Raw genomic sequence first — 13,046 nt, 5'->3', positions numbered from 1 at the left:
TCCATCTGATTGCAAAGTCATAGGCGCAAACGGACGTTTGTGGTGTTCTTTGGGGATTAATGCGCTATGATATGTAGATACCGTCAGTGTATAAAATGGAAATTCGATATCATTCCCACAACATTTTTACTAACAGGAACAGTTTCTCGAACGATCGTCTGCTCGCACTTATCGTAACATTCAAGTGGTTAAATATAATTTAATAAGATATTCACTACATTATGATATAGTTTGTTAGTCAAAACATAATTTCTTGGATCGTCGAGAAAGCTTATCTTACACTGTTCATTTGGGGTATTCGTCAAAAATGAGTGCAGAGGATAAAACCTTGTACCATTACTGTCGCCCTCTTCTGTCTCTTATGCGGCTTGGTGGGTTGTTTTATTTACCAGAAAAGCTGCAAATGTCGGCGCGGGTACTTCGTGAGGAGTTGGTTGAAGATGATTATCCCCTGCAGAGAAAGCATTCCCGCCGATATATATTTTTCAAGTGCTGGTGCTGGTTTGCATTCGCATGTACAGTGGCATACTTGGGCAAATTTCTCTGGAATTTCCAGTCTCTTCTGCGGTTAATGGGCAATCCTATCAATGCCAAGAATCTCACTGAATTTGTCTTTCTGTTGACGTTCTTTAATTGGTTTGTGCAGTTTACGTCTTGGCACTTTCTCATGATCCGCGCCTGCAAAAATAAACTCTTTATTAAATTTTTTACGCACTGGGAAATATTACGATTTAATTGTGCGGATAAGAATTGCAACAGTTTTGAAAATTATTTCAAGCCGCGGCGGAATCGGCTGATGTTCTTGACGGTGCTGCTGGTTTTAACCAACATTCAGGCCATTTGGACGCCGGTTTTAGTGGACAACGGCACATTCGATGCGCAGCGGTTTGTAATATACGCTGGATTTCAAGGATACTGGCACGTGGTGGCAACGGGAGTTATGCTGATTGGCCACTTTTTTGCCAGCTTCGTGTACATCACACCGGTGATGTTGCTGGCTTTGTTGGCGTATGCACTTTATGGCGAATTTCGACACTTGACCAGGTTAATTATAATCAAAACAAAAAATTTCTAATCCTTATGTAAAACAAATAAGCATAGGAGCAAATGTGCGGCAACACGTTTACTCATGCGGCTACAAATTTGTAATGCACTTTTGTTCTACAGATACAACCTAAATGTAAATTTGCTAGCTGAAAGCGGCATCAGGCGTTAATTTTGAATAAAATAAAATATAACGCTTAGGCTCAACAACTTTTGATGAACATATATGATTTGACCAAGATACAGAATTAAGGTAAACATTTCATTCAACTGTATATCAAATGATGCTCTACCATGATCTACCGATAAACATTTTATGGAATCAACAAATCTAACGTAGGGAACGAATACTGAAATTTATGAAACTATATACATTATAGAGAAACAGCAATCGTCGTATTTTAACACTGCGCTATAATTTAAAGGAACATGGCAAAGAATATTAACGAAGACGGCGAGCTCGTAGTGCAGTCTGTGGAGTGGTACCGGCAGAAACATGAACGCCTGTGTACACTGGTCAGTTTGGGCGACGACATCTTCTCGACCATCGTTCTGTTGGCTGTATTCGGCAGCGTCATCGAGCTCTTTATGCTGATGTTTGTGGTAGTTGATTACTCGGCAAAAGGGAAATTCACGGTGATTACCGCGGTTAATGAATTGTTTTGGTTTCTGTTCCACGTAACACAACTGGTCGTCGTCATCGGAATGGGCATAAAGGTCAACGCGGCTGTAAGTGCATAACTTATGATGATCCGCGCCGGATTAATGCAGTTTCAGTTCTATTTTTTACTCGTTAATTGTAGTACTCCGCTGATTGTCTTCTTTGCAGGCGCATTCACCCTTAGACATTTTGTACAAGTTGGATAACAACAAACTCCGGCCTGGAGAGGTTCACCATTTGCATACATTCCTTAGTAAACTCAACGGAAATCAGATTGGTTTCACGGCCAGCAGACTGTTTACGATCGATGTGTCTGCCGTACTCAGCGTAAGTAATGATTTTTGCCACATCCAAATGATCGACGGCTTTGGCAGTACGTACAGTACAGCTTTAGTAAAATTTTAAAGCTTTCGAAACCATTTATAGCGCTTCTTTTGCTGCTAATTTAACGCGTTTGCAATTGTAAAATGCATCCTTAAATCGTATTTAATTTCCAGATTGTAGGTATGTACATTACGTACCAGCTCTTATTGTTCCAATTGCAAATGGATCTCACGAGCGCTGACGAAGCAGCTACAACGAACAGCGGAAACACTACGACGAATATAACTTCTGGAAATCTTTAAGCATCTGCTTGTTTTAACCTTACATTAGGTTTTACTAACAACTACAGATATTTTCATAATCTTTGGCGGCTCTTGAGTCTTAGTATATGATGCGTGCAACATGTTGATCAACTTTGTGATCGCTTTTTTGCTCTCTCGAATATTTGTTGATGCAGTTCGTTTATTAGTGAGAGATCCTATTCAGCTTCACTTCGTTTGCTATTATCTAAAAAAACTGAAGATGGCTTTGCGTTACAGTAAGCGTGGTCATGCGTAATTATACAATTATTATACTTTTCAGCGTAAGTGACCTTTACGTCGGGCTAACGCCATTAACGACATGTAAAGTCGTATGGACTGCAGTTAATTTACAGAGTCGAGTAATAAAACTTATATATACATAATATCCGACCACACATTCACGTTATTGTTAATAAAGCTTTATACTGCTGCAGTGTGAAATTTTGATTTCACAAGAAGCTGACCCTTATATGCTGTTTTTTACCAATTTAAAGAAGAGTATACAATATATAACCATATATAATATGTACGTTTTATACCAGAATCAGCATTTCACATGGATTATGCCAAAATATTAGTCCGACTCATCATCATCATCATCATCATCATGGTGACAATTCATTCCATTTTCTTTCCCGTTCTTCATTATATTTTCCCCGCACGACGCCCATAGTGCTTGGTCCAAATCAGCAATTAAATCTTCCACGTCTTCTAGTCCAACGGACAAACGCGCTAAATTCTGGGTTATACCAGCTTTTGCTAGGATTTCTGGATCAATTCCATCGTGAGTCATTACGGCGGGAAAACTGACAATCGATTCACACCCACCTAAACTGGCAGCTAACGTGAATACCTGAAAAATTATAGCAAAAGGTCGCATCTTTACGCAAACAAAAGCACCATTTATTTGATGCTTGTAGTTATGGTGTTATACAACATTAACGCTTGTTTAACAAGTATAATATGACGTCTGCGCACTAATCGGTAGAGTGCAGTTAATATACCTTTAGACACTTGAAAAATTTCCATAAATCCGCTTTATTTCCTTTGACGTAAAAAGATAATACACTGCTGTAGCCTCGACTCTGTTCTCTGAATAAATCATATTGAGGATGTGATCGCAATCCAGGATGGTTGACCTTTTCTACACATGGATGCAAGTCTAGGAAATTGGCAATGATTAACCCACTTCGCATATGCTCCCGCATACGCACCGGTAAAGTTTTCAGACTACGAATCGCGAGGAAGCAATCAAACGGCGATGGTATTGCTCCGAGATTGATTTGGAAAAATCGTAATCGATCATACAATTTCTCATCATTAACTGCCACAGCGCCCATCACCACATCCGTGTGTCCGCACAAATACTTAGTACAGGACTGATGAGAAATGTCCACGCCCAAATCCAAAGGGCGCAAAAAATACGGCGTGGTAAATGTATTATCAGCGGCAATGATGATATCCTTATTGAATTTCTTAACCAATTTTACTAATTCCTGCACATCGACAATGCGCATGACAGGGTTTGATGGCGACTCGATCCATATCAGTTTGGTTTTTAAGGTCAGAGCACTGGTCACTTCATGCAGGTCCAGCATGTCAACATATTTCGTTTTGACGCCATTTCCCGCTGCAACTGAATCAAAGTATGTGGAAGTTCCGCCATACAGATCAATGCCGGCTATGATTTCATCACCACTCTTAAGCAAATGGACGATGCTCGCCAGAGCAGCGGTTCCACTACTAAAGGTCACCGCTGCAAACACAGCCGTTCTTTCAAATTTAAATATTGCAGGCAAGGTGGTACTTTTTAACTACACTTATACGCTTATTCGGCTTACGATTACGTTCCACACAGATAACTTGAATATTTAAAATATTTGGAGAAACCTATAGTCGATTCAGTACTGCGTTATGCATTAAATGTAATTGTCTTCCAAGAAAGTGCATGCCGCGAAAAATATTTGCTATTCACAAAATTTTCGTTCGTGGCTTTTCAAAGTTCAGCGGAGCTGTCTGGTCGTATTTAATGTCTAAGGTGTTGTTTAAAAATTCAAAAGAAGTAACTGATTGTCATCATTATGGGGTTGTGGACCCCAGTGCTTAATGTTTCTTACCATACTGAGCATCTTCTGCGGCGGCGAGGGAACGTTCCAGTGCATCGCGCGTAGGGTTGCCACAACGTGAGTAATCAAATTTTTTGAAAACTCCAGGCTCACTCTGTCGGAATGCTGTCGAACACGCGATATGCGGAGCAAGATCTTCTGTACCTGGAATGCAGTTATTAAAGTGATTAGAATTAAACGGGTATTAAACGGCTATCGAAACAGACATTATGCACTACTTGTTGTGTCAGGTACGTCGCTTTGATTCATTGTGACACTTGTGTGCAAAAATGCGGTGATTTCATCGCTTTACTTGTTTCTCTTAATACAAACGTTTAACGTGTCACGTTCTGTCTATACATTAAAGTAATTACTCCTTGCAATTAAAGTTTTTGAGTGTTTTCGACAGCGAATGATGAATGACCTGCTGCCAAGTCAACTCTGAAGATTATCCTATGCAATGCAATACAGCGTCACCCATAGACTGTCATATCTGTACTGACAGTACAGTACATATCGACAAAATACATACAATACTTCTGTAGATACAAAATATTCATGTATGCTGTGCTGTGTAAAACTTAAATTTGGCATTACAAGGTTAAAAAGATAGTACTTATAATCCAAAATCGCACTGCGATGGCCGAGCATCTTCAGCAGAACCGTACACAGTTAATTATACTCTTGTAGCGCCACTAAAAGTCTTTATAATAATAAGATATTAATACTTATTTAACGAATAAAAATTAATAACTGCGTAATCGTTATTATAGCGTTACATAGCCGATTTTCAGAAGCAAATATTACCCGCGCATGCTATTTTCTCGTAGGTATGTAGTTAAAACTATGTAGTTAAAAATTTCCTCTGCCGCACCAACCTAGGTTATCACAGCCCTTTTCTTCTACTCGCTAAGAACATAAACCTGCCGTATGAGGTATTCCGTATGAGGTATCTTTGAACTGTCTATCTTAACAGAAAACCAAAAGTTATATTTCATTCTACGAAACTCTTCGATTAGTTTTCTGTGACGGTCATAACGCGTAATCAGATGAAGGACCTTCGATGGAGACTTTGATGACCTGATCAAATCTTGCCAATTATCAGGTGGCATTTTAGAATTACGTTTGAATAACTGGAGTGATCCCCTAGCACAAATTTAAAATAATCTGAAAATTATTGTCGTATGCTGTAGTTATACAAATTACGTTATTCTTTCAACTACATGGAACGCCAACATGTTTGAATATTCGGGAAATTATTGACCTTAAGCGAAATTTCGGCAGTTTCGATGCATCACTGTATGCGCTCTATTGCAAATTTACAGTGGAAACTTACCCCATTGGTCTGGCTCATTTCCGGTATGGATAACGTTAGTGGCAAAACTGGGAAACGGCACAAATTTCATCTGAAACCATGATGCATAGTCGTTGCTTAAGCGACGAGCATTCAGCTGCGTGGACGGAAGAGCAGGACCAAGGCTACCCGACCGATAAGGTCGTGCCTTGTTCCGGGGGATTTCTCGGCGTTTACTAATAAACATTGAAACATGCAACAAGTAGAGCAAATGTAACGATTAATCAGTAGTTTACAGAAAACACAGCAATCCACGGCGATCCTTGCATGCACTCACCCCATTAATAATATTGCACGAGAGGACAACGTATGGCGACGTGTATTTTATAACAATTGACGGGGCAATCAATGTTGCTTCCTTAAGGTCATAATAATATAATTGTTATATACGGTAAACAAGTAGGACCATAAGGACACCTGAGTAATAGATTTACAGCGGCACTAATGAAAAACATACACTTACAGATGTCCATCATAATTAAACAATGCAACAGAGCCACTGCAGTATATATACGCGTTTGACATGCGAACCCGTGATCAGTTGAATTGTATTCACAGTGGCCACGAAATGATACAGCAACTGTATCTAGATACTTGAATAATAATTGATAATACGCAAATTGACATGTCATAAAATCAGTAGGTTCACAGAAACAGCTCTTGACGATACAATAAGGCTATACATGGCATTAAAATGCCGAACGGAGATTACTGGCGATATTTTTCATTTCAGTATATCCTTATTTCTGCAATTTTCGGGTCAGAATATTTGACTTTTACTAGGTTAGAATACTGAAGTATTCGCTAGAAGGCTTAACTGCCATAATACTGCCGAAATGACTGTTCATTTACTATGCTTCACTTATGACGGCAATTCAACTGGCAGCGCTTAATTAATGAGGTGTGCGGAGAAAGGTGTATATGGTTTTCGCAACACGGAACACACTTGTCAAAATGACTTCTTCCATACTTCCACTAAAGCGATGGTATGGTAAATGGTTTTCTTTGGGCTTGAATTTTAAAAATTTGCTTATTCACCATGCCAGGGAGCAGCTTCCGTATTGTTAGCAATCTTCGGTTGCCTTATTGAGCTTATTCTAATATTATTGAACTGGTATCGCAAACGGCACATTTGATCGTTCATATCGTAATGACTGAATGCCGGTTTTACATGTACATGCGCATGTACATATCTTGCGCACACGTCTACTTTCCGAAAGACGTCATTCTATTTAATACCAATTAGCATACCGCAGGTAAACCAATGTAAAAAACAACTGAAGTTGAAAAACTAAAGCTAAACAACTAAAGCTCGCACTTCTGTTTCTAAAACCGTCAGCCTTTGCGTACATAATCGATTCAAGAAGTTTATTAAAATTAGTTTTTTCTATCATCAGTGAAAAGGTCACTGTCAACTTGCCACCCGCAGTAAAAACTTAAGCAAATTTGTCATACCATTTCAATGCTCAACATTTTTGACGACATCGAACGGGCACGTGGGTTTCAACTTAACAAATAATTGTTGTCTCACCAAAATTATTTGTCTCACCAAAAACTGCTACGTAATATTGTATAGTTAACGATTTTGTTGTTTACTGAACGTTTCTTTTATGTTGAAGCACTAGCAGCACGTAAGGAATGCTGGATTAATGCAATACGAAACTGCCACAGGGCGCAGTAAGAGTTTTGTACCACAGGACATCCGCATACTGCGTACACACTTAACGGGATGACAATATAATGGCTGTATTAGCAGCAAATACTTGAAGATTGTATTGATGGGGTCGCTGGTCAAACACCTGCACGACTAATATGCCACGGGGTGGTAGACTTAACAATTTTGCTAACTGATTTGTTCTACAAATGATGCAATAAACCATAGGAATAAACTGCCGCGACGATTAAATAAGCACTACAACCTGTACTGCAAAATAAAAAAATAGAGTGCGCATAAACAAATTTTCTCATAAATCAATAACACATGAACTGTAAGTTTTACTTGAGCAATAAATAAAATTCATTTAATGTATCTTTCACTGCAGTTGAAAATATGTACAAGAGACAAACTGTTTACAACATCGACATTTACACGAAAATTTAAACCGATAATATTTTCGAAGGATATCTATCTGTGCAAGAATAAATTCGTCGCAACGACAAATAATTACGCTTTTTAAAAATCTACTTTCGCTGTAAGTAAGGTTCAACAATAAACAGCAAGTAAAAAGTGCACGAATACAGTAAATCAGTACAACATGCAACAAGCGAATTCCAAGGAAAAACCAAGGTGATATCCATGCTTTCATACTGGTTCAGACATCGATCAACAGAGCTGAAAAAAGAAATTGTAGAGCCTATGTTAAGAATAAACATGTTAACATTTATTATCATATTCGTTAATTTTTAAACGCCCACGTACAAGCTAAGCTAGCGCACATAAAGCACGACAAGCATCCGGTGACTAGCGAGCGGAATCCTACGCTGATAATGTCCGATCTTCGCGCTGGCGCCATGGCAGCCTAGGTTCAAATAAAAATTTATTCCGCTTATGTGTTTTGTGTAGTTTTAGAGCACTAACCATTCCTCCAATGGTGATGCCCAGTGATGTAATGTTTGAAAATCCACATAACGCATAAGTGGCCACAACCTCCGATCGCTCCTGTAGTTCGGTCAAATAAGACAAATGTAAGTTTATTTTGTAATTTATGAACCACGACTTTTGGTCGTTTCGGCGCTCGATTCTTTATTCAAATAATCTTACGGTAATTGTCCGGTTTTTAATAAGTTCACCAAGTTTCGTGTAAGCGATAAACTCGTTGAGAATGGTTTTGGTTCCAACAAGAGAGCCAACTTCCGTCACGTCCTCCCAGTCGCATCCCATTGACCACGCCAAGGGAACGAATATATAGCCACAAATAAACTGCAAAACTTCTCACAATAAACATTGGCTAAACATTCCTTCTTACATCCTAATCCTATATCGGTGAAGAAATTAGTGAACTGATACATTCATAATTCATCCAAACATGTTTTTTTGCGACACAGCGGCATTTGTGTCTGCATCATGATCAGTGTCAAAGTCAATTAAAAATATAATAGCTTCCATAAATGTATCTAAACGTCGTCTGTGTGCCGTCGTTATCAAATTACCTCAAACGTCAGACCGTGAATGCCAACCAAACCGCCCAGGTATTCCAGAAGAAAATTGAACATCTTCAGTGCCGCCAGGCACGAGATGAGATTGGCTACAATGTAGCTAATTAATTTGACTGTCTGTTGGGCACCGACAGTGGCCGCTTCAAGAAGGTTTTGTTCAGCACTGCAAAAACACACCGGTCAGACGACAATGGGGTTTTCCTAGCGGGGAAACTTTCATGTCAACTACAGCAGTTTTTACCCTCGATCCATTGCCGTAACGTGATCGAAACCAGTTTTCGAGGGTTCCACTTCCGGGTAGACTAATTTGGCTAGCGCCAGTGAACAAGGAGCCGACATAATGGATGCTGACAGTAAGTGGACAGCTGAAATGATAAAAGGTATTTTAACTATTTTTGAATAGATTTCGTCATTCGGCCTAAAAATTTTATGTCAGGGTAATGGGCTTTACGCTGTCTTTTTTGCATACAAGTATGTCCGAAAGCGTTTACGTACCGCTTACTCCGAAGCTGATGTAAGCAGCCAAAACGGAGCCGGCAACATTGGCGAATCCCCCGACAAACAAAGCGTGGAGTTCGCTCTATTATAAGGATAAGTCATATCACTACGCATAACCATTACGTGTACTTGTGCAAAAGAGGTGTAACTAATCTAAAAGTTAATAAACCAGTGCAAAATGCATGTTACAAAATCGACCTACGTAGTGTTCCGATATAAATATGCAAGCACGTGATAAAGTGAAAACTAAACATATCTGCCAGCACTTGCATGTAGGTTCTAAAGACAATAATATAATATTTGTTTGCTTTGCCAATCCCCAGAATCGAAATGCAAACCATCACCATAGGACCCAATACTATTATAAAATTTTGTTTTATTACTGTTCAGTTTTCCCATGATATCAAATCTACACATACCTTTGTCATGACGTCGAGGTAAGGCCTAACCATTAACGGAGCTTCGGTCTAGACATAAGAAACAAAATTACCGCAGTACGAACATGTAAAGCGTCAACCTACTAAGTCAAATTTTAATCTTCCGTACCATACCGACGAATATATTCGCTGCAGCAGCAAAGGATTCGCAGGCAGTGGTTCCCAGTGTAACCTGATAAAAATTTGCATCCCTTAAGACAGCATTGTTATTGTCAGTTCAACACAATTCACAAAGTTCAGAAATACGTAATAGCTTATATTTTTGTTAATTGTGGCTGGCAATTTTCTGTATACTCACGCGAGTAAAATTTAATTTTCATGTACAATGTACAGATACATACTGGAACATACATATAATAACCACCCAATTTTTACGATGACCCACTGCATCACGCCCAGATAATACAGTGCCGCAATAAGGAAGCCGAAGAACACTATCACAGGACAGACCTAAAGAGAATGCTTCCGAGTCACTCCGGGTCAACCTTTGTCAGTGAACTACGAAAGAAGAGAAAATACTTACCGCAAAGGCAAAAAAATGCTCCCTGAAATTTGCACCGAAGACGAACTCCGAACCGGCATCCGTAAAAGTTATGATAGACTCCACAAGGTCTCCCATCCAAACAAATACAGACCGACCAGCATCCCATCGCAAAACAATTAAACCAAATATCAGCTGAATGGCAATACCCCAAACAACGGTATACCTGTAGCAAAGATGAATCGAAAATGTTACAAATAAATCCGAGACTACGATAGTAAAACCGGCGTTTGTCAGATAGCAATAGCTACTCGTACTTATTTGTGCTACCGAAGCACAATAATATGTGCGGAAAAGTGTCATATAAAAACTGATGATGTACAGGTTGGATTTGTTTCTGTGAATCTCAACGCACCAGTTCACTCGTGCTGGATATTTCGAAATAAGGAATCCAAAAAGGATTATTCCAAATATTCCTGTTAAACTCTGTAAGCGCCGCGGTGACTTCGCGCAATCCACGCCCAGGAAAATAATCACTGCACAGAAAAACAGGACCACCTGGATTCTGCAAGAAACCCAACCGGAGTTTGCATAGAAGTACTGATGTTTTGTCATAATAAATTTTTCCCGGTACAGCAATATGTTATTTGCACCATGATTCCCAAACTTGCTGTGAAGGTGGAAGCAATGGACCTCAAAACTGACCACAGAGCACACTTACATAAGGCACTACTTATTGCACACGATAAACTACTCAACATCTGGTGATTTCTCATGGCACTTTGCTATGTTGCAACGCTCACCTTTTCCGATTTTTCCTGTGTTGTCGTAAATATTTCCGAAGTGGCTTTGTGTAAATAGCAACTCTGCTCCATAATGGCTTGCTGACAAATTTGAAGTAGATTACGCAGACATACACAACCACGGTCAGGATGAAGAGTTTTTTCGCTTTGGAAAAATCGCGAACGCAGGCATATATGAGAAAAGCATTGTAGGCACAGAAAAGAATACTGTAAAGGGCAATGCGAAGAATTCGCCGGTTCACTTTGAAAAAATTCCGAATTTTTTCCTCAGCAGCGGATATAATCTGTACAGGGCCGAACTTTGATTTGGCGGTTTCTGGATCATGCTCAAATTTCTCGGATAAGGGATCTTTGTGCGCAGCCGCTTCATTCTGTTGTAACATGTAACGATAAATAACATTCAAACATAAACCATGTTTATTCAAGAGCAGTTTAGGCGTCAATAAAAAATTATACAAAGTACGTTAGCCCCACCTACAGGTTCAGCGCATAGATCAAAAGTTACACAGCCAGCATTATTAATAACAGTCAATAATAAAACTAAGTTTATCACTGCAATATTTCCCGTGAACGGTTCTACTAATTCTTTTGCAAACTTGTTGCTGACATAAAAAATTACATGGACAAAAAAAGTCAACTACGCTTGTACGGTATGTATATCATGGAGCATATTTCCATCGCTTATTTTTCTATTAATTTATTAAGTTGTTGCTGAAATTCGGTAGTACGTACGAAAAGGTTTGGTAATTAAATATTATAAAAAACGGTAAATACTTTAACCTTCAGCGCTGGACAAACACCGAACACAAAACACGTACAAATCAGATACAACTCCTCTCAACTGCAGCATACCCGGGGTATATTTAAAATTTCCCCCCTAATTCTCTAGTTACTCCGGCATACCATTTGGCTGTCCGTGTCCGGTTTCCGCCCATCGACACTTCCCTTTTCGCCTGTCTCGCCATCATCGTGGGTCGATCTACTCAATGAAACTGCATCACCATCTTGCTTATACGAAGCACGGACACTTTCCTGCGGCGTCCGATGACCGACATTGTCAGAAACACGGACAAACTTGGATGCGTCCGAATCGTCGTATGAATGATTGTCATATCCAGCTGGATGCGATGCAGCGTGCGTTTTCAGCGATACAGGATCGACAACTGGCGGTTCCATTATGGATAGTGCCTACTGGAACTCTACACCACTTGACCACGCTAAACACTCGATAAAGTAAAGGAACATACCGCTTAATTGATGTACAGATCTCCAGGCAAAAACCAATAAAGCTGTGCACAGTTTAAGGGCGCAACCCAGACAGCACGAGCGGATAATAATATCATAATATAACTCGGATTTTTCGGTGGTCAGCGTCTCAACAAAAAGAAAAACTGCACCGGCCAAACACACCTTTTGGCTTTTTGTTATACGCAGATGATTCGCCGTATACAGTAAATTTGAAGAATGCAGATTTATTGGGTCATTCAACTTAACATTGGTTAAACTCAAAATTACGCAGTTCTCATCACTTCAACACATAGTACACTTCATCCAGTCTCTTACCGATACAAAACGTTTCCTGAACACACGCAGCGTTACCTCGCATTAAAGCAACACTGATTCTCTGCTTCAGAAACTGAGTGGACCTTTTCTCCTGTGTCCCGTGATTTGAAATTTGAAGTGATCACAAGTAAACCGTAGTGTAAGTCATACTGTTTTTCGGATAATATTTGTCTTTAGGTTGAAAATTTTTGCGAAAGCATGCTTTTCGGACATAGTCAGCAATAACAACGTAATTCGATCAAAAACGGCAGAATCGGCATTTAGCGGAGAAGCACATAATCCATGCCTGCCAAAAAACCTACCGTACCGCTCCAAGCA

General features: G+C 39.5%; 3 protein-coding genes across 5 annotated transcripts; 1 reads left to right on the top strand and 2 right to left on the bottom strand.

The window, feature by feature from the left end:
- Positions 1-2,422, top strand: LOC129587851 (uncharacterized). The gene is made up of 4 exons (XM_055481793.1): positions 1-1,044; positions 1,470-1,773; positions 1,874-2,032; positions 2,203-2,422. Exons 1-4 carry the CDS (start codon positions 308-310, stop codon positions 2,329-2,331), a joined length of 1,329 nt encoding a protein of 442 aa, XP_055337768.1. The 5' UTR covers positions 1-307; the 3' UTR covers positions 2,332-2,422.
- Positions 2,423-2,532: 110 nt separating this feature from the next.
- LOC129587816 (putative cystathionine gamma-lyase 2) lies at positions 2,533-6,248 on the bottom strand. Of its 2 annotated transcripts, XM_055481741.1 has the most exons (5): positions 6,068-6,248; positions 5,773-5,966; positions 4,449-4,601; positions 3,336-4,087; positions 2,533-3,184 (listed from the first exon to the last, which is right to left on the bottom strand). In XM_055481741.1, exons 1-5 carry the CDS (start codon positions 6,070-6,072, stop codon positions 2,906-2,908), a joined length of 1,383 nt encoding a protein of 460 aa, XP_055337716.1. In that variant the 5' UTR covers positions 6,073-6,248; the 3' UTR covers positions 2,533-2,905. The 2 variants fall into 2 exon arrangements, with proteins under 2 accessions (XP_055337716.1, XP_055337715.1); XM_055481740.1 differs by lacking the exon at positions 6,068-6,248 and having other exon boundaries at positions 5,773-6,058.
- Positions 6,249-7,828: 1,580 nt separating this feature from the next.
- LOC129587695 (solute carrier family 28 member 3-like) lies at positions 7,829-13,038 on the bottom strand. Of its 2 annotated transcripts, none has more exons than XM_055481560.1 (14): positions 12,069-13,038; positions 11,166-11,536; positions 10,778-10,927; positions 10,405-10,588; positions 10,233-10,331; positions 9,991-10,053; positions 9,864-9,911; positions 9,442-9,526; positions 9,188-9,311; positions 8,941-9,109; positions 8,552-8,710; positions 8,369-8,449; positions 8,210-8,309; positions 7,829-8,122 (listed from the first exon to the last, which is right to left on the bottom strand). In XM_055481560.1, the coding sequence occupies exons 1-14, from the start codon at positions 12,339-12,341 to the stop codon at positions 8,103-8,105; spliced, it is 1,926 nt and encodes a 641-aa protein (XP_055337535.1). In that variant the 5' UTR covers positions 12,342-13,038; the 3' UTR covers positions 7,829-8,102. The 2 variants fall into 2 exon arrangements, with proteins under 2 accessions (XP_055337535.1, XP_055337536.1); XM_055481561.1 differs by having other exon boundaries at positions 9,996-10,053; positions 10,267-10,331.
- Between the last annotated feature and the right edge of the window lie 8 nt (positions 13,039-13,046).

The sequence above is a fragment of the Paramacrobiotus metropolitanus genome, unplaced genomic scaffold (assembly GCF_019649055.1).
Source record: "Paramacrobiotus metropolitanus isolate TYO unplaced genomic scaffold, Prichtersi_v1.0 Parri_scaffold0000026, whole genome shotgun sequence".
Lineage (NCBI taxonomy): Eukaryota > Metazoa > Tardigrada > Eutardigrada > Parachela > Macrobiotidae > Paramacrobiotus > Paramacrobiotus metropolitanus.
Note: the sequence above shows the minus strand (reverse complement) of the source record. Positions and strands in the feature narration are given on the sequence as shown.